Here is a 25,427-nt window from a genome sequence, read left to right as displayed (position 1 = left end):
AACTTTTGTTTTTCTGCTCTAATTATGTTGGTAACCAGATTATAGTAGCAATAAGACACCACAGGGGTTTGTGGTATATGGCTAAAAAATCACTACTAAGGGCTGTGTCCAGGCACTCCGCATTGCGTCATGCGTAAGAACAACCCTTAGCCGTAGTATATTAGCCATATACCACACCTCATCGGGCCATATTGCTTAAGTACACACCTCATAATGTTACATGGACTACTGTACAGAACGTGCTTACTTAGCTTCCTGCTAATTCGCCTCACATCAAGGCTCAAACCCAGGACCTCTGCCTTGCTAGCACACATGACCACCCTCCTGAAGCATCTTACCTGTTGGCACCCCATGTGCTGGACTAGCACACATTTTATTAAATATAATCTGTATGGACTAGTGCACACATGATGATGTCTAGTTTAGAGATGAATATGCACTCATTTGTGCCTTTATCCTTCAATGTCACGGAATAAACCTTCCAATGTTAACAGTGTGATTGCTGTCTAAATCCCTCTCAATGTTGTCACTAAAACAGTATGAGCAGTATATTACATAATGCTCCATCAACTGCATCTGCATCAGCACAGTAAGTGTCTGTAATTATATTTTACCAGGTCTGATGACTGTAGTCTGAGTGTGATGTGATCCCCAGCCAGGTCGCTGGGGAAGACGCTGGGCCAATTGTGTGCCGTCTCATGGGTCTCCCGGTCGCAGCCGGCTGCGACACAGCCCCGGATCAAACCCAGATCTGTAGTGACCCCTCTAGCACTGCGATACAATGCCTTAGACCGCTGCGACACTCGGGAGGCCCTCAGGTTTCTCAAGATTGACTTCCAAATTGGACGTCGGGAGATGACATAAAAAAAAAAAAGTGGTAGGCTTGGTTTGAGCCCCATCCCAAAACTTAACCCTTAACGTAACCTTTTGGAATTAATGAAGGTGGATGCATAGCAGGAAGAGCAACTCTAAATTTGACATTTGGAGAAACATGGATAAACATCAATAACTAAAGTCAAATTGGTAAAACCGTGAGATCTTGTTAATGCACAGCGCATCTCCTATTTATGAAGAGAGTTTAACTTTATGTACAGATCTAGGATCAGTTTACTCTCCTTCAATACTAACTATAAGGGGGAAGCCAATGCTGAACTGAGGTCAGTTGTGAAGGATAGCATGATCTTACTCCAATGACATGAGGGAGTCAGATGAGGTGAGGGGAGAGAGGGAGAAAAGATTCATAGCAAAATAGTTGTCCTACTCTATCTTTCTCTCCCTCCCTCCCTGCATCAGCAGAGCTGAAGTCTTTCAGGTGAAAAATGGGATGTTGAGACGCTGACTGAATAATTCAGAGGTTGTTACGAGGCAGCCAAACTGTGTGTGTGTGTGTGTCTTACAAGCAGCAGGACAGCATGCTAAACAGCAAACATGGCAGAGGTGCCAGAGTGCCCTTCTGAACTTCAACCCAACTTTCCCCCACAACCCATCTCTGTATACTTTGGAGGAGAAACTGCACATTCACATACACACCTTTACACACCTTTACCTTGGCTGGGAAACTAAACACACACACACCTTTACCTTGGCTGGGAAACTAAACACACACACACCTTTACCTTGGCTGGGAAACTAAACACACACACCTTTACCTTGGCTGGGAAACTAAACACACACACACCTTTCCCTTGGCTGGGAAACTAAACACACACACACCTTTACCTTGGCTGGGAAACTAAACACACACACCTTTACCTTGGCTGGGAAACTAAACACACACACACACCTTTACCTTGGCTGGGAAACTAAACACACACACACACTCCAAAATCAGGGAGAAAACCTTACAAAAGGGTGTTGTTTTATCAGATACGGTACACCTTACACAACATCTCTGCTTCATTACAATTAAAGCAGAACTCAATCAAATCAGACAGAAACATGTAGAAATCTTGAGTACAAATCACAGCGGCCATTCACAAAGTTAACAGGTTTGTTTGGTTTGTAATGGCATGGTAAATTCACAGTGTTTTGTGAATGTTGATAAACGTTTGCCAGGTGTCACACAACACATCAGTAGGTATTATTCCAGTCTATTATCCCCTTGAGCATGAAGTTCATGATGATCACACTGGATGACAGTCTATTTCCGATATACTGTAGATAGGAACTGTCGTGATGTGACTAGTATTAATGCGATAACTGGTATCTTATCAAATCAACAAACTATGTTTAATTATTACATGATTAAATGAATCATGTAACAATTAACTCAGTAACTTGGAGCACCACGGGAAAACCTATTTAACAAGTTACTATCTCCCGAATTAAACTCTTATAAGATATATTAATATCTATAGATAACAGTCACTTTTTTTTTACCTCTTATCAGTCTCATTTTGAACGTGAAAATATTCTATAAATCTGCACGAACCCTAGTCTACATAATGACTCAGCTTACTCAAATTGGCTTAATTATTTATTTACTAACTAATGAAATAATCACACAGAAATACATAAACACACACACAGTATAGGTTGAATTGATTACTAACATAATGTAATGAAAAGTCCCTAGTGGACTAACCCGATATGACGGCTGGTCACTCAATGAAAGGGGTGGGGAACGAAAGAGTGGGAGAAGGAGAGACAAAGGAATTCAACTATCGTACATACAGTTGAATAATACGCTCATCTTAAATATGGATATTTAGCACCCTAACAACCGCTCATTCAGATTTTGAAATGCAATGTTAGACTTCCTCTCGCTCATTTACTTTACTTTGCACAAACACACACACACTTCACTCGCCTTCCCATTTCTCCCATATTTTAATGAGATGGGCTATTCTCCTTCTCCCTGACAGGCAGCATTGAGGTTACTAGAACCAATATCTGCTGTAGTGGAGAATGATATTCAGTTTACAGAATGAGACAGAGATATCTCTTTCACACAGGCTCCACCATTGGAACGACATGTGTGGATGTTTGTCCTCCCTCCACCCTTACGCAAATCAAATCAAATATTATTTGTCACATGTGCCGAGTACAACAGGCACATGTGCCGAGTACAATTACCGTGAAATGCTTACTTACAAGCCCTTAACCAGCAATGCAGTTCAAGAAATAGAGTTAAGAAAACATTTACTAAATAAACTTACGTTTAAAAAATCGAATCAAAAAGTAACACAAGTAAATGACACAACAATAACGAGGCTATATACAGGGGTTACCGATACCAAGTCAATGTGCAGGTTAGTCGAGGTCATTTGCAAATTGACTATGCACAGTGTTGTATAGACCAGCCATCTATTCCAGATAGATATAGCTAGTTCTTACAGAGTCTAACTATGTACCAGGAAGGAGATAGGTCACCACATAACACTGACAGATGCAGAGAGACAGAGGGAAAGGAAATATAATATGTAATATTGTGCACAGTAAATGGCTTGGTGGATATAGGTATTCCATAAAGGACCTGGGTAGGAGAGACGGTGATGTATCTCACAAATAGATGGTATTCATCTATATAACTTTATGAATGAGTAATGGAACATAATGACTTCATAAAGCGTGTGCATTTCATTTTTCTGTATCATCGCTTATTTTTTGTTCATCTTCTCAATGTTGTGAAAGGAAATGTACGTCACAACATCAGCCTGAATATATTGGTTTCCATTTCGCCTACACTTCTCTTGAATTGCTGTAATGTTCTAATGAATATCTTATCTGATACATTCAACCTTTTGTGTGTTTGAGTCTCTCCCAGCGGTTTTCATTTGCAACAGCTATCAGCAGCAGTTAGTCCCATCCGTTCGCTCCAGCACACCTTGAACAGACACTTAGTCTGGTTGTTGCTCAGGTTACAGTTTCACCAGTCAGTCTTAATGTCTCAAATCATCCATCTACCCTGTTCAGAGAGACACGTCCCTTTGCGGCCACCAGAACCTCTTTTTCACCTCTTTTTTTCTTCCAATTTATTAAAGAAGCTTAGCTAGTCACTCTTAGGAGCTGCTTTTAGGTCTTATTGTAAAAGGAACAGAGAGAGAGGGGGAGGGATGCTCACTGTGTCACGAACGTCGTCTTGAAAATGACAGGACCAAGGTGCAGGGTGGTAAGCGTACATTTGTCTTTATTTTTAAATGTTGCCAATGTAACAGTATAACTTTAGACCGTCCCCTCGCCCTTACCCGGGCACGAACCAGGGACCCTCTGCACACATCAACAACAGTCACCCACGAAGCATCGTTACCCATCGCTCCACAAAAGCCGTGGCCCTTGCAGAGCAAGGGGAACTACTACTTCGAGGTCTCAGAGCACGTGACGTCACCGATTGAAACACTATTTAGCGCGCACCACCGCTAACTAAGCTAGTGTTTCACATCCGTTACACTAACAAAACAATAAACAACAAAAATTAACATGAAGCTCTGTAAGGCTATACATGCATTAAACGAAGACAACAACCCACAAATGAGAAAAGGAAAAAAAGGCTGCCTAAGTATGATTCCCAATCAGAGACAACGGTAGACAGCTGTCCCTGATTGAGAATCATACCCGGCCAAAAACAAAGAACCAGAAAGCATAGACTTTCCCACCCGAGTCACACCCTGACCAAACAAACGTAGAGAATAAAAGGATCTCTACGGTCAGGGGGTGACACACTGATACCTCTCGTCCACGACTCTCTCTCTCAACCATACACCAAAATAGCCCCTCGCATGGAGAGCAGAGGATGCTCCGCCAACGTATTGAGGGAATGATTACAGAAGACACCCAATGGATTCGCCATCTCATTAACCCGGCATCTGGATGCCTGCAATTTGCTACTTCCCTCCATTTCCCCTCCTTTATCCTTCCCTTTCTCTTAGCAGAGAACGAAAGCAAATTGCTTATCTTTGACATAATGGGACTATTTCTACCCGTAGATGGATAAAAACAACAGTGTTAGGGAGTTTGGCAGTGCAGCATTGTAATCAAGCTGGGACAATGATTACTGCCACGGCAACTGGGTGAAATTAATCCACAGCCCTCTGACACGATGGGCTGACGGACTCAAAGCCTCATGGGTGCTGATCATTCTCTCTATGTCTCTTTATCTCTCTCTGTTCGCTCCCTCTCTTTCTCTCTCGCTCTTTCTCTCGCTATATCTCTCTCCCTTCCAAATGACTGGCGTAGATTATGTGAAGAGAGGGAGGGAGATAGATAGAGAGGGAAGAAGAGGTGTTGAGGAAGAGAAAGAGACGGGGAGATAGAGAGAGTCGTTGGGAGAGAGAGGGAGGGGTTGGGATAGAGAGGAAGGTGTTGGGAGAGAAGTGTGTGTATCTTGGGGAAAATGGACACATTTCCATATCATTAAACTCATGTTGTATACAGTGCCAATTTTTATGATTACTATGTTTCATGTACAGTTACAAGATGACATGGCGTCATACCCTGGGTTGTTCTGAACAGAATGAGCCTGTTTGTCTATTGTGAAGAAACTTCCCCACAGCACAAGCACCTGAATGCACTCAGGGCTCCTTACTATGTGCACCAAAATGATAATCTGTTTCCCTGAATTGCATTTTGAAAGCCTAACACTGTCAAATCGTATTTTATAACTTAGCCAGTCATTTTGGCAATAGATCAAGCTTTTAAATGATGCCCACCTCACTCAGATTGCAATTTCGAATAGACCATTTTTGGACAGTTTTTGAATGAGGGCGGAGATTTTTAAAAAAAATTTTTATTTCACCTTTATTTAACCAGGTAGGCTAGTTGAGAACAAGTTCTCATTTGCAACTGCGACCTGGCCAAGATAAAGCATAGCAGTGTGAGCATACAACAAAGAGTTACACATGGAGTAAACAATTAACAAGTCAATAACACAGTAGAAAACAAAGGGGGGGTCTATATACAATGTGTGCAAAAGGCATGAGGAGGTAGGCAAATAATTACAATTTTGCAGATTAACACTGGAGTGATAAATGATCAGATGGTCATGTACAGGTGGAGATATTGGTGTGCAGAAGAGCAGAAAAGTAAATAAATAAAAACAGTATGGGGATGAGGTAGGTGAAAAGGGTGGGCTATTTACCAATAGACTATGTACAGCTGCAGCGATCGGTTAGCTGCTCAGATAGCTGATGTTTGAAGTTGGTGAGGGAGATAAAAGTCTCCAACTTCAGCGATTTTTGCAATTCGTTCCAGTCACAGGCAGCAGAGTACTGGAACGAAAGGCGGCCAAATGAGGTGTTGGCTTTAGGGATGATCAGTGAGATACACCTGCTGGAGCGCGTGCTACGGATGGGTGTTGCCATCGTGACCAGTGAGCTGAGATAAGGCGGAGCTTTACCTAGCATAGACTTGTAGATGACCTGGAGCCAGTGGGTCTGGCGACGAATATGTAGCGAGGGCCAGCCGACTAGAGCATACAAGTCGCAGTGGTGGGTGGTATAAGGTGCTTTAGTGACAAAACGGATGGCACTGTGATAGACTGCATCCAGTTTGCTGAGTAGAGTGTTGGAAGCCATTTTGTAGATGACATCGCCGAAGTCGAGGATCGGTAGGATAGTCAGTTTTACTAGGGTAAGCTTGGCGGCTTGAGTGAAGGAGGCTTTGTTGCGGAATAGAAAGCCGACTCTTGATTTGATTTTCGATTGGAGATGTTTGATATGAGTCTGGAAGGAGAGTTTGCAGTCTAGCCAGACACCTAGGTACTTATAGACGTCCGCATATTCTAGGTCGGAACCATCCAGGGTGGTGATGCTAGTCGGGCATGCAGGTGCAGGCAGCGACCGGTTGAAAAGCATGCATTTGGTTTTACTAGCGTTTAAGAGCAGTTGGAGGCCACGGAAGGAGTGTTGTATGGCATTGAAGCTTGTTTGGAGGTTAGATAGCACAGTGTCCAAAGACGGGCCGAAAGTATATAGAATGGTGTCATCTGCGTAGAGGTGGATCAGGGAATCGCCCGCAGCAAGAGCAACATCATTGATATACACAGAGAAAAGAGTTGGCCCGAGAATTGAACCCTGTGGCACCCCCATAGAGACTGCCAGAGGACCGGACAGCATGCCCTCCGATTTGACACACTGAACTCTGTCTGCAAAGTAATTGGTGAACCAGGCAAGGCAGTCATCCGAAAAACCGAGGCTACTGAGTCTGCCGATAAGAATATGGTGATTGACAGAGTCGAAAGCCTTGGCAAGGTCGATGAAGACGGCTGCACAGTACTGTCTTTTATCGATGGCGGTTATGATATCGTTTAGTACCTTGAGTGTGGCTGAGGTGCACCCATGACCGGCTCGGAAACCAGATTGCACAGCGGAGAAGGTACGGTGGGATTCGAGATGGTCAGTGACCTGTTTGTTGACTTGGCTTTCGAAGACCTTAGATAGGCAGGGCAGGATGGATATAGGTCTGTAACAGTTTGGGTCCAGGGTGTCTCCCCCTTTGAAGAGGGGGATGACTGCGGCAGCTTTCCAATCCTTGGGGATCTCAGACGAGATGAAAGAGAGGTTGAACAGGCTGGTAATAGGGGTTGCGACAATGGTGGCAGATAGTTTCAGAAATAGAGGGTCCAGATTGTCAAGCCCAGCTGATTTGTACGGGTCCAGGTTTTGCAGCTCTTTCAGAACATCTGCTATCTGGATTTGGGTAAAGGAGAACCTGGAGAGGCTTGGGCGAGGAGCTGCGGGGGGGGCGGAGCTGTTGGCCGAGGTTGAAGTAGCCAGGCGGAAGGCATGGCCAGCCGTTGAGAAATGCTTATTGAAGTTTTCGATAATCATGGATTTATCAGTGGTGACCGTGTTACCTAGCCTCAGTGCAGTGGGCAGCTGGGAGGAGGTGCTCTTGTTCTCCATGGACTTCACAGTGTCCCAGAACTTTTTGGAGTTGGAGCTACAGGATGCAAACTTCTGCCTGAAGAAGCTGGCCTTAGCTTTCCTGACTGACTGCGTGTATTGGTTCCGGACTTCCCTGAACAGTTGCATATCACGGGGACTATTCGATGCTATTGCAGTCCGCCACAGGATGTTTTTGTGCTGGTCGAGGGCAGTCAGGTCTGGGGTGAACCAAGGGCTGTATCTGTTCTTAGTTCTGCATTTTTTGAACGGAGCATGCTTATCTAAAATGGTGAGGAAGTTACTTTTAAAGAATGACCAGGCATCCTCAACTGACGGGATGAGGTCAATGTCCTTCCAGGATACCCGGGCCAGGTCGATTAGAAAGGCCTGCTCACAGAAGTGTTTTAGGGAGCGTTTGACAGTGATGAGGGGTGGTCGTTTGACTGCGGCTCCGTAGCGGATACAGGCAATGAGGCAGTGATCGCTGAGATCCTGGTTGAAGACAGCGGAGGTGTATTTGGAGGGCCAGTTGGTCAGGATGACGTCTATGAGGGTGCCCTTGTTTACAGAGTTAGGGTTGTACCTGGTGGGTTCCTTGATGATTTGTGTGAGATTGAGGGCATCTAGCTTAGATTGTAGGACTGGCGGGGTGTTAAGCATATCCCAGTTTAGGTCACCTAACAGAACAAACTCTGAAGCTAGATGGGGGGCGATCAATTCACAAATGGTGTCCAGGGCACAGCTGGGAGCTGAGGGGGGTCGGTAGCAGGCGGCAACCGTGAGAGACTTATTTCTGGAGAGAGTAATTTTCAAAATTAGTAGTTCGAACTGTTTGGGTATGGACCTGGAAAGTATGACATTACTTTGCAGGCTATCGCTGCAGTAAACTGCAACTCCTCCCCCTTTGGCAGTTCTATCTTGACGGAAGATGTTATAGTTGGGTATGGAAATCTCTGAATTTTTGGTGGCCTTCCTGAGCCAGGATTCAGACACAGCAAGGACATCAGGGTTAGCAGAGTGTGCTAAAGCAGTGAGTAAGACAAACTTAGGGAGGAGGCTTCTGATGTTGACATGCATGAAACCAAGGCTTTTTCGATCACAGAAGTCAACAAATGAGGGTGCCTGGGGACATGCAGGGCCTGGGTTTACCTCCACATCACCCGCGGAACAGAGAAGGAGTAGTATGAGGGTGCGGCTAAAGGCTATCAAAACTGGTCGCCTAGAGCGTTGGGGACAGAGAATAAGAGGAGCAGGTTTCTGGGCATGGTAGAATATATTCAGGGCATAATGCGCAGACAGGGGTATGGTGGGGTGCGGGTACAGTGGAGGTAAGCCCAGGCACTGGGTGATGATGAGAGAGGTTGTATCTCTGGACATGCTGGTAGTAATGGGTGAGGTCACCGCATGTGTGGGAGGTGGGACAAAGGAGTTATCAGGGGTATGAAGAGTGGAACTAGGAGCTCCATTGTGAACTAAAACAATGATAACTAACCTGAACAACAGTATACAAGGCATATTGACATTTGAGAGAGACATACAGCGAGGCATACAGTAATCACAGGTGTTGAATTGGGAAAGCTAGCTAAAACAGTAGGTGAGACAACAGCTAATCAGCTAGCACAACAACAGCAGGTAAAATGGCGTAGACTAGGCAACGGGGCCAACAGATAAAACAAACAAGCAGAATGGAGTACCGTGATTAATGGACAGTCCAGCGTGCATCAGCTATGTAGCCAAGAGATCAGTGTCCAGGGGGCAGCGGTGGATGGGGCAGGGAAGCTGGACTGGCGAGTGTTATCCAGGTAAAAAAAAACTAACAATGACTAAATAGCTTGTAGCTAGTTAGCTGGTTAGCTTCTGGAGGTTCTTGAGTGTGTTCTAAAAATAAATAAATAAATAATAGCGATTCCGTATCACATTGGGTGAGGCAGGTTTCCGGAAGGTATAAACAAATTAAAAGTCAAAAGAGATAGAAAGTAAATATGGGTCCGGTGGGCGTTTGGGACGCGGCGATTCAGGCGGTTAGCAGGCCTGTGCTAACAAGCTAACAGTTTGTAGGCCCGGGCTAGACAAGGTAGCAGTTAGCGGACCGGAGCTGGACAAGCTAGCAGTTAGCAGGCCGAATTAGCAAGCAGGGAGATAGCGAGGGCTAGAGAGTTAGCCTTTGGGGGACGTCGCGATGGGGTGAGTCTGTTTATTCCTCTTCATGCGGTGACATCGATAGACCGGTCGTGGGCCCGGGTATTGTAGCTCAGGAGTATGCTACGGTTGTAGCGCAGGCCGGTAATCATCCGGGGTTGCGGTTTAGCTAGATAGCTAGTTGTGAAGATCCAGCGTATTTGGAAGCTTAGGTTTAGCAAAATGTTTTTAAAGGGATAGCTATGTAAAAAACGAAAAATATGTAAAAAACGAAAAATAAACTAAATATACAGGGACACGACACGACAGGACGACTTACTGCTACGCCATCTTGGAGCTAAGGGCTGTGTTCCAAACAAAACAACTACAAGTGTGACGCTCTAGTTGTAAAGAGATGTGGCCACTTGGAGACACCAGTTAGTCCTCTCACTCAAACATTTTTTCCAGGAATATTGTTATTATCATGTTACCTTATGTATCCAAAGTATTTTCAGAATTTATCAGAAATGCGGCAAAAAGTACAGAAAATGTCAAATGCACAGTGTAATGTTTAGATTCAGTCTTGTGTGAACTGTTGTTTCCTCACCTTTTATAGTCTAATCATTTTCCCATAATCTCCAAACTTTTCCCTTTCAATTTCTACCATGGTTAAGCATATGCATATCATATTATTTCTGTACAAAACCTATCCACATAGGCAAATTCCCACGAGTCTAAAGGGATAACATTCTCCATGCTGCCTTTCTGAAGAAGAGTTTGTATGACTCACTAGTCATGTCTGATGAACAGTGCTTGAGTAAACGATATGACATGACCCCTCTTTCTCTCTCTCTCTCTCTCTCTCTCTCTCTCTCTCTCTCTCTCTCTCTCTCTCTCTCTCTCTCTCTCTCTCTCTCTCTCTCTCTCTTTCTCTTTCTCTCTGTCTATGTCTCTCTCTGTGTGAGGCCTGTGACATCTCTCCCTCTGTTCCTGTTTCTTTCCCTCTCTCTTACTCTTTCTCTCTCTGTCTGCCTCTATTCCTGTCTCTCTCTCTTTCCCACTCTCTCTCCCTCTGTTCTTTTGTCTCTCTGTCACCCTTTCCCTTGCTCTGTCGCTCTGTTCTTTTCTCTCTCTTTCCCTCTCTCTCTCCCTCTGTTCTTTTCTCTCTCTTTCCCTCTCTCTCTCCCTCTGTTCTTTTCTCTCTCTCTCTTTCCCTCTCTCTCTCCCTCTGTTCTTTTCTCTCTCTCTCTCTCCCTTTTCCTTGCCCTGTCGCTCTCTGTCTTTGTCTCTTTCGCTCTCTCTTCTTCTCTCTTGCTCTTGTGTCTGAAACGTGAAGAACTCAACGTTTTGACTCGCTGGTCATGACTGAGTGGGAGTGAGAGAGGCCAGTGACGTAACAAGGTTTAACTTGCTGCCACAGAGCGTTGAGCTGTATTTGGACATATTCACTTGCCTGCGAACCACCCGTTAAACCTTCAATTGCAAACCCTAACAAATCTGTAGCTGAGCCAGTACCACGGCGTACACACACACACACCTCCTGCGGGCTCTGTAGGTTAAGCTTTACAACCATCAGAGTCTGACTCCTGAAGATAATTGCGGTGTAGTTGACATGCCCCAATCAGGTTCTGCATTCAGAGACACATGCTCCTTTCTTCCTCCATTGAGTGAATCGGGCAGAGAGAAGGGAAGAGCTGGATATAAGATGTGGGATTCATACTAATATACAGTACACACACATGCAAGCGAGCATGCGTTCACACACGCACGTGAATACACTCCCAGATACGCACACATGCACACACACACACACACACATACACACCATCCTACCGTCTGCATAATAAATCAGTGTATTTATTTAGAGAAGACTGCTCCGCAAAAATGAATCCAGTCAATCGTTCTGTAATGGAATGACGCACAAACACAACACACACTGTAACGTGTCTGTGTGTGTATGCTTAAGTTTGTGTGCGTGTGTGTGTGTGTGTGTGTGTGTGTGTGTGTGTGTGTGTGTGTGTGTGTGTGTGTGTGTGTGTGTGTGTAGAGGGGGGGGGGGGGTTGCAGCGTGCTCCCTGGTTAGGCCATGGTCCTGCGGTATAGCCCAGAGGGGGACAGGACGATGCTGGGAGTCTGATTTCCAGCCAATGAATCCATTGATTAACATCTCCAATTCAATGCCTCATATCGTTTCTTTATGGTTAGCGGTGGAATAGTTGTACAAAATGAGATTAGAGCTCAGTCACTGCCTTCTTTGTATGCGCAAAAGGTCATCTGTCATCGTTTAGGAGTTTTTAGCATGAGGGCATATCTTGCATTGTTTTTTCTACATCATTTCCATTTAAATTGCCTGTTTGCGTCGAGAACTGATTGCATCTCAGAGAGAGATGAGAGGGGAAATGGACTAACCCCCTTATAGTTTCTTTGAATGTGCAAATTGACATAATCTTAAAAAGGCGAGAATTAACATGCTAAAAGACAGTCAGAGTTATGATGAACACCCATTGCCAAGGCTTAATTCGTCAGGCGATTAAGATGATTAACTTTGAATCCATTTAATCAACCACGAGCACTTTGCTCAAATAGCCAAATGTTAGGCAGACGGGAAAGAACTTCTCTCTGATGTGTTGGGAAACAGAGACATTATTTAACTGAGCTCCCGTAGGGACAAGAGGTCAACTAAATATTATCTTAAGGAATGATGGCATCAATGATGGGTTTGCAGAGGATATTAGGGATTCTTAGGGATTCTTTGCAAACCTTTCTGTCTCCTACAGGACTGTCACTTTGAAGGCTATGCATGTTACATCAGTGATTAGGAAAGTCAATGTGCTCTTGGGGAGGGGGGGGGGGGGTGAGTGAGTGAGTGAGTGTGTTGATGCTTGAGTGGGGACCTCTGAGGTTTTCCCATGAGCAGTCAGTGTGTGACGTACCTGTGAGTTGAGTCACTGTGTAGTTATCCTACTTTCTCCCCCATTCCAGGTACATGCAATAACTCAATAGAAAAGGTCTATGTACAGTGTGTGCAAATGTAGTACGACTAGGGAGATATAACTAGGTCATAGAGGCAAAATAATTACAATTTAGCATTAACACTGGAGGGATAGATGTGCAGATGATGATGTGCAAGTAGAGATACTGGGGTGCAAAAGAGCAAAAACATAATAACATGGGGATGAGGTAGTTGGGTCTGCTATTGACAGATGGGCTGTGTACAGGTACAGTGATTGGTAAGCTGCTCTGACAGCTGATGCTTAAAGTTAGTGAGGGAGATATGTCTCCAGCTTCAGTGATTTTAGGTAGGATAGTCAGTTTTATGAGGGTGTGCTTGGCAGGATGAGTGAAGGAGGCTTTGTTGTGAAATATGAAGCCGATTCTATATTTAATTTTGGAATGTGAGTCTGGAAGGAGAGTTTACAGTCTAACCAGACACCTAGGTATTTGTAGTTGTCCACATATTCAGAACTGTCCAGAGTAGTGATGCTTGTCGGGCGGGCGGGTGCGGGTAGCAATTGGTTGAAGATCATGCATTTAGATTTTCTAGCATTTAAAAGCAGTTGAAGGCCACGGACGGAGTGTTGTATTGCATTAAAGCTCATTTGGAGGTTTGTTAGCACAGTGTCAAATTAGAGCCAGATGTATAGAGAATGGTGTCGTCTGCGCAGAGGTGGATCAGGGAATCACCAGCAGCAAGAGCGACATCATTGATATATACAGAGAAAAGAGTTGGCCCGATTGAACCCTGTGGCACCCCCATAGAGACTGCCAGAGGTCCGGACAACAGGCCCTCCGATGTGACACACTCTATCTGAGAAGTAGTTTGTGAACCAGGGGAGGCAGTCATTTGAGAAACCAATGCTATTGAGTCTGCCGATAAGAATGTGGTGATTGACAGAGTCGAAAGCCTTGGCCAGGTCGATGAAGACGGCTGCACAGTACTGTCTTTTATCGATGGCGGTTATGATATCTTTTAGGATCTTGAGCGTGGTTGAGGTGCACCTGTGGCCGGGTCGGAAACCAGATTGCATAGTGGAGAAGTGGGATTCAAAATGGTCGGTGATCTGTTTGTTAACTTGGCTTTCGAAGATTTTAGAACTGTAACAGTTTGGGTCTAGAGTGTCTCCCCATTTGAAGAGGGGGATGACCGTGGCAGCTTTCCAATCTTTGTGATCTCAGACAATATGAAAGAGAGGTTGAACAGGCTAGTAATAGGGGTTGCAACAATTGCGGCAGATCATTTTAGAAAGAGAGGGTCCAGATTGTCTAGCCCAACTGATTTGTATGGGTCCAGATTTTGCAGCTCTTTCAGAACATCAGTCGTCTGGATTTGGGTGAAGGAGAAGCGGGGGGTCTTGGGCAAGTTTCTGCATGGGGGTACAGAGCTGTTGGCCAGGGTAGGGGTGGCCAGGGTAGGGGTAGCCAGGTGGCAAGCATGGCCAGCTGTAGAAAAATGCTTATTGAAATGATCCATTATCGTTGATTTATCGGTGGTGACAGTGTTTCCTAACCTCAGTGCAGTGGGCAGCTGGGAAGAGGTGCTCTTATTCTCCATGGACTTTACAGTGTCCCAAAACTTTTTGGAATTAGTGCTCCAGGATGCAAATTTCTGTTTGAAAAAGCTTGCCTTTGCTTTCCTAACTGACTGTGTATATTGGTTCCTGACTGCCCTGAAAAGTTGTGGGGGCTATTCGATGCTAATGCAGTACGCCACAGGATGTTTTTGTCCTGGTCAAGGACAGTCAAGTCTGGGGTGAACTAAGGGCTATATCTGTTCTTAGTTCTACATTTTTTGAATGGGGCATGCTTATTTAGGATGGAAAGCACTTTTAAAGAGCAACCAGGCATCCTCTACTGACGGGATGAGGTCAATATCCTTCCAGGATACCAGGTCAATTAAGAAGGCCTGCTCACTGAAGTGTTTAAGGGAGCGTTTGACAGTGATGAGGGGTGGTTGTTTGACTGCGGACCCATTACGGATGCAGGCAATGAGGCAGTGATCGCTGAGATCCTGGTTGAAGACAGCAGAGGTGTATTTAGAGGGCAAGTTGGTCAGGATGATATCTATGAGGGTGCCCATGGTTACGGATTTAGGATTGTACCTGAAAGGTTCCTTGATCATTTTTGTGAGATTCTGGGCATCTATCTTAAACTGTAGGACGACTGGGGTGTTAAGAATATCCCAGTTTAGGTGACCTAACAGTACGAACTCTGAAGACAGATGGGTGTCAATCAATTCACATATGGTGTCCAGGGCACAGCTGGGAGCTGAGGGGGGTCTATAAGAAGCAGCAACAGTGAGAGACTTACTTCTGAAAACTTACTTTTTAAAAGTAGAAGCTCAAATTGTTTGGGCACAGACCTGGATAGTATTACAGTACTCTACAGGCTATCTCTGCAGTGGTTCGCAACTCCGCCCCCTTTGGCAGTTTAATCTTGTATGAAAATGTTGTAGTTGGGGATGGAAATTTCAGAATTTTTGGTGGCCTTCCTAAGTCAGTATTCAGACACGGCTAGGACATCAGGAATGGCGGCATGTGCTAAAGCAGTGACTAAAACACACTTTGGGAGGAGGCTTCTGATGTTGATAGAAATGTACGTAAAAAATGTATCACTAGCCACTTTAAACTATGCCACTTTTATGTTTACATACCCTACATTACTCATCTCATATGTATATACTGTACTCGATACCATGTACTGCATCTTGCCTATACCGTTCTGTACCATCACTCATTCATTTATCTTTATGTACATATTCTTTATCCCTTTACACTTGTGTGTTTGAGTTAGTAGTTGTGGAATTGTTAGGTTAGATTACTCGTTGGTTATTACTGCATTGACGGAACTAGAAGCACAAGCATTTCGCTACACTAACACCTGCTAACCATGTATATGTGACAAATAAAATGTGATTTGATTTGATGAAACCAAAGCTTTTATGGTTACAGAAGTCAACAAATGAGAGCCCCTTGGGAATAGTTGTGGTGCTGGGGGCTACAGGGCCTGGGTTAACCTCTACATCACCAGAGGAACAGAGGAGGAGTAGAATAAGGGCACGGCTAAAGGTTATAAGAACTGGTCATCTAGTGCTTTGGGGACAGATAATTTAAGGAGCAGATTTCTGGGCGCGGTAGAATAGATTCAGGGCATAATGTACAGACAGGGGTATGGTAGGATGTGAGTACAGTAGAGGTAAACCTAGATATTGAATGATGATGAGAGTGGTTGCGTCTCTGGAGGCACCAGTTAAGCCAGGTGAGGTCTCTGCATGTGTGTGAGGGTGCGACAAAGAGCTATCTAAGGCATTTAGGGTGGGGCTGGGAGCTCTGCAGTGAAATAAAACAATACTAACTAACCTAAACAGCAGAAGACAAGGCATAACATTAGGGGCATAACAAGGCATAACATTAGGGCGCGGCATGTGTAGCCGAGTGATCATAGGGTCCAATGAGCAGCAATAGGTGAGTCAGGGAGCCGTTCGGTAGTTGCTACTACGCTAGGTGAGCTGGAGACACGGCGATTCAGAAAGCTAGCAGGCCGTGGCCAGCTGATGGGTCTTCGGCGACGTCGCAACGGAAAAGGCTGTTGAAAACACCTCGGACGATTACGTGTGTCGACAATAAAGGGTCCAGGCCAATTGGCAAAAGAGGTATTGTAGCCCAATAATTAGCTGGTAGACCTCTTCGGCTAGCCGGGTAATGGGCCTAGCTCAAGGCTAGCTCAAAGCTAACTGGTGCTTGCTTCGGGACAGAGGCATTAGCCAGGAGTAGCCAATCGGATTGCAGCTAGCTAGCTGCTATGATCCAGTTTAATGGTCCAGAGCTTGTGGTAGGAATTCAGAGGTAGAGAAAAAGCAGTTCGATATGCTCTGGGTTGATATCGCACTGTGCAAACTGGCAGGTATTGACCGAGCTGAGGCTGGCTGGTGTCCGAGTTATGGCAGTGGCTAACTGACTACTAGCTAGTAGCTAGTTAGCTGGCTAGCTTCTGATGGGGGTTCCGGTTCTAAAGTATAAAAATAGCAGATTTGTTCTACATTGGGTGAGGCGGGTTACAGGAGAGTATATTCAGTCCGTAGATGGAAAGTGAGATTAAAATATATACGAAATATATACAAGAAAAAAACGAGGTAAACGATTATTTACACGGGACAAGACAAAAGACACGTCCGACTGCTACACCATCTTGGATTAAGTACATGTCAATAACAGCGGCTCTGAACTAAGTGTGACCTTTGAACTTTTCACAATTTTTACTACACTTGACACTTACATGCGACTTCTGCTATCAGAATACAAAGATCTCATTGAAAAGAAGGGTTTAGACACACAAAAGTTGCATTGTGGTCTGATTGTGTTCAGATCTGGCTGACCACTTCAGGAGCTGGTCAGGGACGCATTGTTTGCGGATTTCTCCTCAGTTTGGACTGTAATCAGGCTACATAAAGTGCATACAGGCGACGTCATCAGCACTCGGCCCACAAGTCTCCAGAAAACTTTTGTTTTTGGGTGCGAAATTACACTTTTTTTCAATATACGTTGGAGAAAATACGTTCCTAGCATGTGAGGAACGTGTTTGCTGGCTTTAAAAATGTAGCCGCTTTAGCTTTGCTAGCTAGCTGGCTAGTTACAGAGATTAGCTAGTTACAGATTAATTAGCTACAGTTGTTTGCTTCAGGCATCAAGATGTTGTTGTGTTATTATTGAAAGGTTGCTGGATCGACTGCCCCTGAGCAGTCGATCCACTGTTCTCCGGGCACCGAAGACGTGGATTTTGATTAAGGCAGCCCCCCGCACCTCTGATTCAGGGTTGGGTTGGGTTAAATGCAGAACACACATTTCAGTTGAAGGCATTCAGATGTACAGTGAGGAAAAAACGTATTTGATCCCCTGCTGATTTTGTACGTTTGCCCACTGACAAAGAAATTATCAGTCTATAATTTTAATGGTAGGTTTATTTGAACAGTGGGAGACAGAATAACAACAAAAAAATCCAGAAAACGCATGTCAAAAATGTTATAAATTGATTTGCATTTTTAATGAGGCAAATAAGTATTTGAACCCTATGCAAAACATGACTTAGTACTTGGTGGCAAAACCCTTGTTGGTAATCACAGAGGTCAGACGTTTTTCGTAGTTGGCCACCAGGTTTGCACACATCTCAGGAGGTATCTTGTCCCACTCCTCTTTGAAGATCTTCTCCAAGTTATTAAGGTTTCGAGGCTGACGTTTGGCAACTCAAACCTTCAGTTCCCTCCACAGATTTTCTATGGGATTAAGGTATGGAGACTGGCGAGGCCACTCCAGGACCTTAATGTGCTTCTTCTTGAGCCACTCCTTTGTTGCCTTGGCCGTGTGTTTTGGGATCATTGTCATGCTGAAAGACCCAGCCACGTTTCATCTTCAATGCCCGTGCTGATGGAAGGAGGTTTTCACTCAAAATCTCACGATACATGGCCCCATTCATTCTTTCCTTTACATGGATCAGTCATCCTGGTCCCTTTGCAGAAAAACAGCCCCAAAACATGATGTTTCCACCCTCATGCTTCACAGTAGGTATGGTGTTCTTTGGATGCAACTCAGCATTCTTTGTCCCCCAAACATGACAAGTTGAGTTTTTACCAAAAAGTTATATTTTGGTTTCATCTGACCATATGACATTCTGCCAATCTTCTGGATCATCCAAATGCTTTCTAGCAAACTTCAGACGGGCCTGGACATGTAGTGGCTTAAGCAGGGGGACACGTCTGGCACTGCAGGATTTGAGTCCCTGGCGGCATAGTGTGTTACTGATGGTAGGCTTTGTTACTTTGGTCCCAGCTCTCTGCAGGTCATTCACTAGGTCCCCCCGTGTGGTTCTGGGATTTTTGGTCACCGTTCTTGTGATCATTTTGACCCCACGGGGTGAGATCTTGCGTGGAGCCCCAGATCGAGGGAGATTATCAGTGGTCTTGTATGTCTTCCATTTCCTAATAATTGCTCCCACAGTTGATTTCTTCAAACCAAGCTGCTTACCGATTGCAGATTCAGTCTTCCCAGCCTGGTGCAGGTCTACAATTTTGTTTCTGGTGTCCTTTGACAGCTCTTTGGTCTTGGCCATAGTGGAGTTTGGAGTGTGACTGTTTGAGGTTGTGGACAGGTGTCTTTTATACTGATAACAAGTTCAAACAGGTGCCATTAATACAGGTAACGAGTGGAGGACAGAGGAGCCTCTTAAAGAAGAAGTTACAGGTCTGTGAGAGCCAGACATCTTGCTTGTTTGTAGGTGACCAAATACTTATTTTCCACCATAAATTTGCAAATAAATTCATTAAAAATCATACAATGTGATCATTTTGTCTGTCATAGTTGAAGTTTACCTATGATGAAAATTACATGCCTCTCTCATCTTTTTAAGTGGGAGAACTTGCACAATTGACTAAATACTTTTTTGCCCCACTGTGTATATATACACAGTGGGGAGAACAAGTATTTGATACACTGACGATTTTGCAGGTTTTCCTACTTACAAAGCATGTAGAAGTCTGTCATTTTTATCATAGGTACACTTCAACTGTGAGAGACGGAATCTAAAACAAAAATCCAGAAAATCACATTGTATGATTTTTAAGTAATTAATTTGCATTTAATTGCATGACATAAGTATTTGATCACCTACCAACCAGTAAGAATTCTGGTTCTCACAGACCTGTTAGTTTTTCTTTAAGAGGCCTCCTGTTCTCCACTCATTACCTGTATTAACTGCACCTGTTTGAACTCGTTACCTGTATAAAAGACACCTGTCCACACACTCATTCAAACAGACTTCAACCTCTCCACAATGGCCAATACCAGAGAGCTGTGTAAGGATATCAGGGATAAAATTGTAGACCTGCACAAGGCTGGGATGGGCTACAGGACAATAGGCAAGCAGCTTGGTGAGAAGGCAACGACTGTTGGCGCAATTATTAGAAAATGGAAGAAGTTCAAGATGACAGTAAATCACCCTCGATCTGGGGCTCCATGCAAGATATCACCTCGTGGGGCATCAATGATCATGAGGAAGGTGAGGGATCAGCCCAGAACTATACGGCAGGACCTTGTCAATGACCTGAAAAGAGCTGGGACCACAGTAGTGTGTTACTAAGAAAACCATTAGTAACACACTACGCCGTCGTGGATTAAAATCCTGCAGTGCACGCAAGGTCCCCCTGCTCAAGCCAGCGCATGTCCAGGCCCATCTGAAGTTTGTCAATGACCATCTGGATGATCCAGAGGAGGAATGGGAGAAGGTCATGTGGTCTGATGATGTGGTCTGACACAAATAGAGCTTTTTGGTCTAAACTCCACTTGCCGTGTTTGGAGGAAGAAGAAGGATGAGTACAACCCCAAGAACACCATCCCAAATGTGAAGCATGGAGGTGGAAACATGATTCTTTGGGGGATGCTTTTCTGCAAAGGGGACAGGACGACTGCACCGTATTGAGGGGAGGATGGATGGGGCCATATATCGCAAGATCTTGGCCAACAACCTCCTTCCCTCAGTAAGAGCATTGAAGATGGGTCGTGGCTGGGTCTTCCAGCATGACAACGACCCGAAACACACAGCCAGGGCAACTAAGGAGTGGCTCCGTAAGAAGCATCTCAAGGTCCTGGAGTGGCCTAGCCAGTCTCCAGACCTGACCTCAATAGAAAATAATTGGAGGGAGCTGAAAGTCCGTATTGCCCAGCGACAGCTCTGAAACCTGAAGGGTCTGGAGAAGGTCTGTATGGAGGAGTGGGCCAAAATCCCTGCTGCAGTGTGTGCAAACCTGGTCAAGAACTACAGGAAACATATGATCTCTAATTGCAAACAAAGGTTTCTGTACCAAATATTAACTTGTGTTTTTCTGACATATCAAATACTTATGTCATGCAATAAAATGCAAATGAATTACTTAAATCACATTGTGTGATTTTTAACGGATTTTTGTTTTAGATTCCGTCTCTCACAGTTGAAGTGTACCTATGATCAAAATTACAGACCTCTACATGCTTTGAAAGTAGGAAAACCTGCAAAATCAGCAGTGTTTCAAATACTTGTTCTCCCCACTGGATTTATTTATATATAGATATAAATAAATCCAGTGACATTGTGATAAATAAAACAAGGACATTTCTAAGTGACACCAAACATTTGAACTTTAGTGTATGTGTATATATATATACACTAAAGTTCAAATGTTTGGTGTCACTTAGAAATGTCCTTGTTTTTGAAAGAAAAGCAAATGTTTTGTCCATTTACAAATACATCAAATTGATCAGAAATACAGTGTAGACATTGTTAATATTGTAAATGACTATTGTAACTGGAAATGGCTGATTTTTTTATGGAATATCTACATAGGCGTTGAGTATCTGGAGCATCAGCATTTGTGGGTTCGATTACAGGCTCAAAATGGCCAGAAACAAAGACCTTTCTTCTGAAACTCATCAGTCTACTCTTATTCTGAGAATTTAAGGCTATTCCATGCGAGAAATTGCCAAGAAACTGAAGATCTCGTGCAACACTGTGTACTACTCCCTTCACAGAACAGTGTAAACTGTCTCTAACCAGAATAGAAAGAGGAGTGGGAGGCCTCAATCTCAGAAGTCCTCAACTGGCAGCTTCATTAAATAGTTCCCGCAAAACAGTGAAGAGGTAACTCCGGGATGCTGGCCTTCTAAGCAGAGTACCCCTGTCCAGTGTGTGTGTTCTTTTGCCCATCTTAATCTTTTCTTTTTATTGGCTAGTCTGAGATATCTTTTTCTTTGCAACTCTGCCTAGAAGGCCAGCATCCCGTAGTCGCCTCTTCCCTGTTGACGTTGAGACAGGTGTTTTGCAGGTACTATTTAATGAAGCTGCCAGTTGAGGACTTGTGAGTCTTCTGTCATTTACAACATTAACAATGTTTTTCTGTATTTCTGATCCATTTGATGTCATTTTAATGGACAAAAAATGTGATTTTCTTTAAAAAACAACGACATTTCTAAGTGACCCCAAACTTTTGAACAGTAGCTATTTTTTTTCACGTGGTGTTGATCATCGATAATGCAAATGTCTTATTGGTTAGGTAGCCATTCAATTGATCTCTCAATGGATTCATTACTTGCCCAATGTATTTATTGATTGGTTGATCAATAGATTGTCCTCTCCTCTTCCTCTGTTCCTCTCTGTCTCCAGTCCTGGATGACCCTGTAGTGACGGTGCACCAAAGTGTAGGAGAGGCCAAAGAGCAGTTCTACTATGAGAGGACAGTGTTCCTGCGCTGCATGGCTAACTCCAACCCCCCTGTCCGCTACAGCTGGCACCGCGGACGAGATGTCCTCTCACAGGGCTCTGACAAGGGAGTGGAGATCTACGAACCATTCTTCACGCAGGTAAGAATGAGACAATATACCATAGACCTAATGTCTATAGGTAAGTCTATAGGGTGGGGTATATGGAGACATCTCAGTACTTTCCACTCTGGATGGGGAGATATGTATTTAAATAAATAAGGGTGTGCCCAGAGACTGCTAGTGGAAAGGGGGAGGGGAAAAGTGGGAATGAGAATGAAAGAAGTAGGAGAGAGAGCACGAAACAGAGTGAGCGAGCCTGAGGTAGCTGGCTGCCCTTCTGAGCCTTCTGTTCCCTCATCTTCATCTCCTCTCCCAGCCTACCTCTTTTTTTCCCTCCTCCTTCTCTCTTATTCCCTTCTCTCTCTCCCTTCCTCTTCTCTTACTTCTTTTCTCTCCTCCCCCAGCCCATGTCTTATTTTTCCTCCTGCTCAGTCCTGATCCCTCCTCCTCTCGTCTCTTCCCTCCTCTTCCCTTCAGTCCATCTCTTCTCCAATTCCCTCCTCTCATCCTCCTTTCCCAAGCCCACTTTCCTTTCATCTCCCTTCTCCTCTCCCAGACCACCTCTTCTTTTCCCTCCTACTCTGTCCTCTTCTCTATCTTCCCTCAGCCATCCAAGCGTTTGGACAGAGCAGGGGTGGCATTTCAAACCCAGCATGGGAATATGCCCTTGGTAATTTGCCAAGAAGTGACCCGCTTTCACTGAGGGCTTCCTCCTCCTCCTCTCTCTTTCCTCCACCTCTCCCTCCTCTTCTTCCCTGGCATGCATTATTCCCGTGGTGGGCAGAAAAATAACAGGAAGATCAGGAGATATGTTTGAAGCTACCACATTTGTTTTCCCATTGCTAAATGCCAGATTACCGTTTCTCTCTGGCGGAGGTTTGGAGGAGAGGAGAGAGGGATGGTGTTATCAAATAAAATGTTATTCGTCACATGCTTCATTAACAACAGGTCTAGACTAACAGTGAAATGCTTACGGGCCCTTCCCAACAATGCAGATAGATAGAAAATAGAGAAATAATAGAAAAGTAAAACACATAACAATAAAACTATGAATAAATACACAAGGAGTAATGATATCTTGGCTATACACACGGGTACCAGTACTGAGTGGATGTGCAGAGGTTCGAGGTAATTGAGTTATATATGTACATATAACTAGGAAGAAAGGGACAGATAATAAACAGTAGCAGCAGCGTATGTGATGGGTCAAAAAAGTTGACTCGTCACGTACACTTTGTGTAGTCCACGATCAGCTTCTGCCAGTTCTCTGACCTCCTCCTTATAGGCTGTCTGATCGTCGTTGGTGATGAGGCCTGCCGTCGTGTCGTCGGTAAACTTAATGATGGTGTTGGAGTCATGCACGGCCACACAGATGTGGGTGAACATGGAGTACAGGAGGGGACTTAGCTCTCAATCCTGAGGGGCCCCCATGCTGAGGGTCAGTGTGGTGGATGTGTTGTTGCCTACTCTCGAAACCTGGAGGCGATCCATCAGGAAATTCAGGATCCAGTTGCAGAGGGAAGTGCTCAGTCCATTATCTTAGTGAAGAGCTTGGAGGGCACTATGGTGTTGAACACTGAGCTGTAGTCAATGAACAACGTTCTCACATAGGTGTTCCCCTTCTCCAGGTGGGAAAGGGCAGTGTGGAGTGCAATGGAGATTGCGTCTTCTGTGGATCTGTTGGAGCATTATTCGAATTGGAGTGGGTCCATGACCAGCCTTACAAAGCATTTCATAGCTACAGATATGCATGATACAGGGCGATAGTCATTTGGACAGGTTACCTTGGCTTTTGAGGCACAGGGATTATGGTGGTCTGCTTGAAACAGATTGGGTCAGGGAGAGGTTGAAAATGTCAGTGAAGACACTTGCCAGCAGGCCAGCACATGCTCTGTATACGCATCCTGGTAATCCGTCCATGTGGCCTTGTGAATGTTAACCTGTTTTAAAGGCCTTACTCAAATCGGATAAGGAGAGCGTGGTCACACAGTTGTATGGAACAGCTGGTTCCAGCTGGTCTGGAAGCGAGCATAGAATGCATTTAGCTCGTCTGGTAGGATTACATCACTGATTACATCAGTGATTGGAGACACTGCCCTGTGTAGGGTGCCGTCTTTCGGACGTTAAACGGGTGTCCTGACTCTCTGAGGTCATTAAAGATCCCGTGGCACTTATTGTAAGAGTAGGGGTGTTAACCCTGGTGTCCTGGGTAAAATTCCCTATCTCGCCATCAAACCATTCACGGTCACCTAATATTCCCCAGTTAACAATTGGCTCATTCATCCACCTCCTTTCCCCTGTAACTGTTCCCCAGGTTGTTGCTGTAAAGAAGAATGTGTTCTCATTTAACTTACCTGGTCAAATAAAACAAATACATGTCTGGATTAATGTCCCACTCCTTGATAGTGGTAACTCTAGGTTTTAGCTCAGTGTGGATGTTGCTTGTAATTCATGGCTTCTGGTTGGGATTTGTATGTTCGGTCACTGTGGGGACGAAGTTGTCGATTCATTTATTAATGACGCCGGTGACTAATGTGGTAAACCTCAATGCTATCGGATGAATCCCGGAACATATTCCAGTCTGTGCTAGCGAAACAGTCCTGTATTTTAGCATCTGCTTCATTAGGCCACTTCATTAATGAGTGTGTCAATGGTATTTCCTGCTTGAGTTTTTGCTGGTAAGCAGGAATCGGGAGAATACATTTTTTTCACCTATATTTAACCAGATAAGCCAGTTGAGAACAAGTTCTCATTTACAACTGCGACCTGGCCTAGATAAAGCAAAGCAGTGAGACAAAAACAACAACACAGAGTTACACACAAACAAACATACAGTCAATAACACAATAAAAAAATATATGTACAGTGTGTGCAAATGTAGAAGATTAGGGAGGTAAGGCAATAAATATGCCAAAGAGGTGAAATAATTACAGTTTAGCATTAACACTAGAGTGATAGATGTGCAGATTATATATTATGATGTGCGAGTAGATATACTGGGGTGCAAAAGAGCAAGAAAATAAATAACAATATGGGGAGGAGGTAGTTGGGTGTGCTATTTACAGATGGGCTGTGTACGGGTACAGTGATCGGTAAGCTGCTCTGACAGCTGATGCTTAAAGTGAGAGAGGTAGATATAAGTCTCCAG

The 25,427-nt window shown here is 44.4% G+C and overlaps 1 protein-coding gene across 1 annotated transcript in view; it reads left to right on the top strand.

Annotated features, from left to right (window-relative positions):
* The window catches only part of LOC109879218 (MAM domain-containing glycosylphosphatidylinositol anchor protein 2), a 425,402-nt gene that overhangs the window by 178,779 nt on the left and 221,196 nt on the right, over window positions 1-25,427 (top strand). The window contains exon 4 of the mRNA XM_031800190.1: window positions 22,122-22,318. Within this exon, the coding sequence (XP_031656050.1) occupies window positions 22,122-22,318 (197 nt within the window). The remainder of the gene's footprint in view (window positions 1-22,121; window positions 22,319-25,427) is intronic.

Source organism: Oncorhynchus kisutch, linkage group LG21, assembly GCF_002021735.2.
Source record: "Oncorhynchus kisutch isolate 150728-3 linkage group LG21, Okis_V2, whole genome shotgun sequence".
NCBI classification, from domain to species: domain Eukaryota; kingdom Metazoa; phylum Chordata; class Actinopteri; order Salmoniformes; family Salmonidae; genus Oncorhynchus; species Oncorhynchus kisutch.
This window is presented reverse-complemented; position numbering and strand designations above follow the sequence as displayed.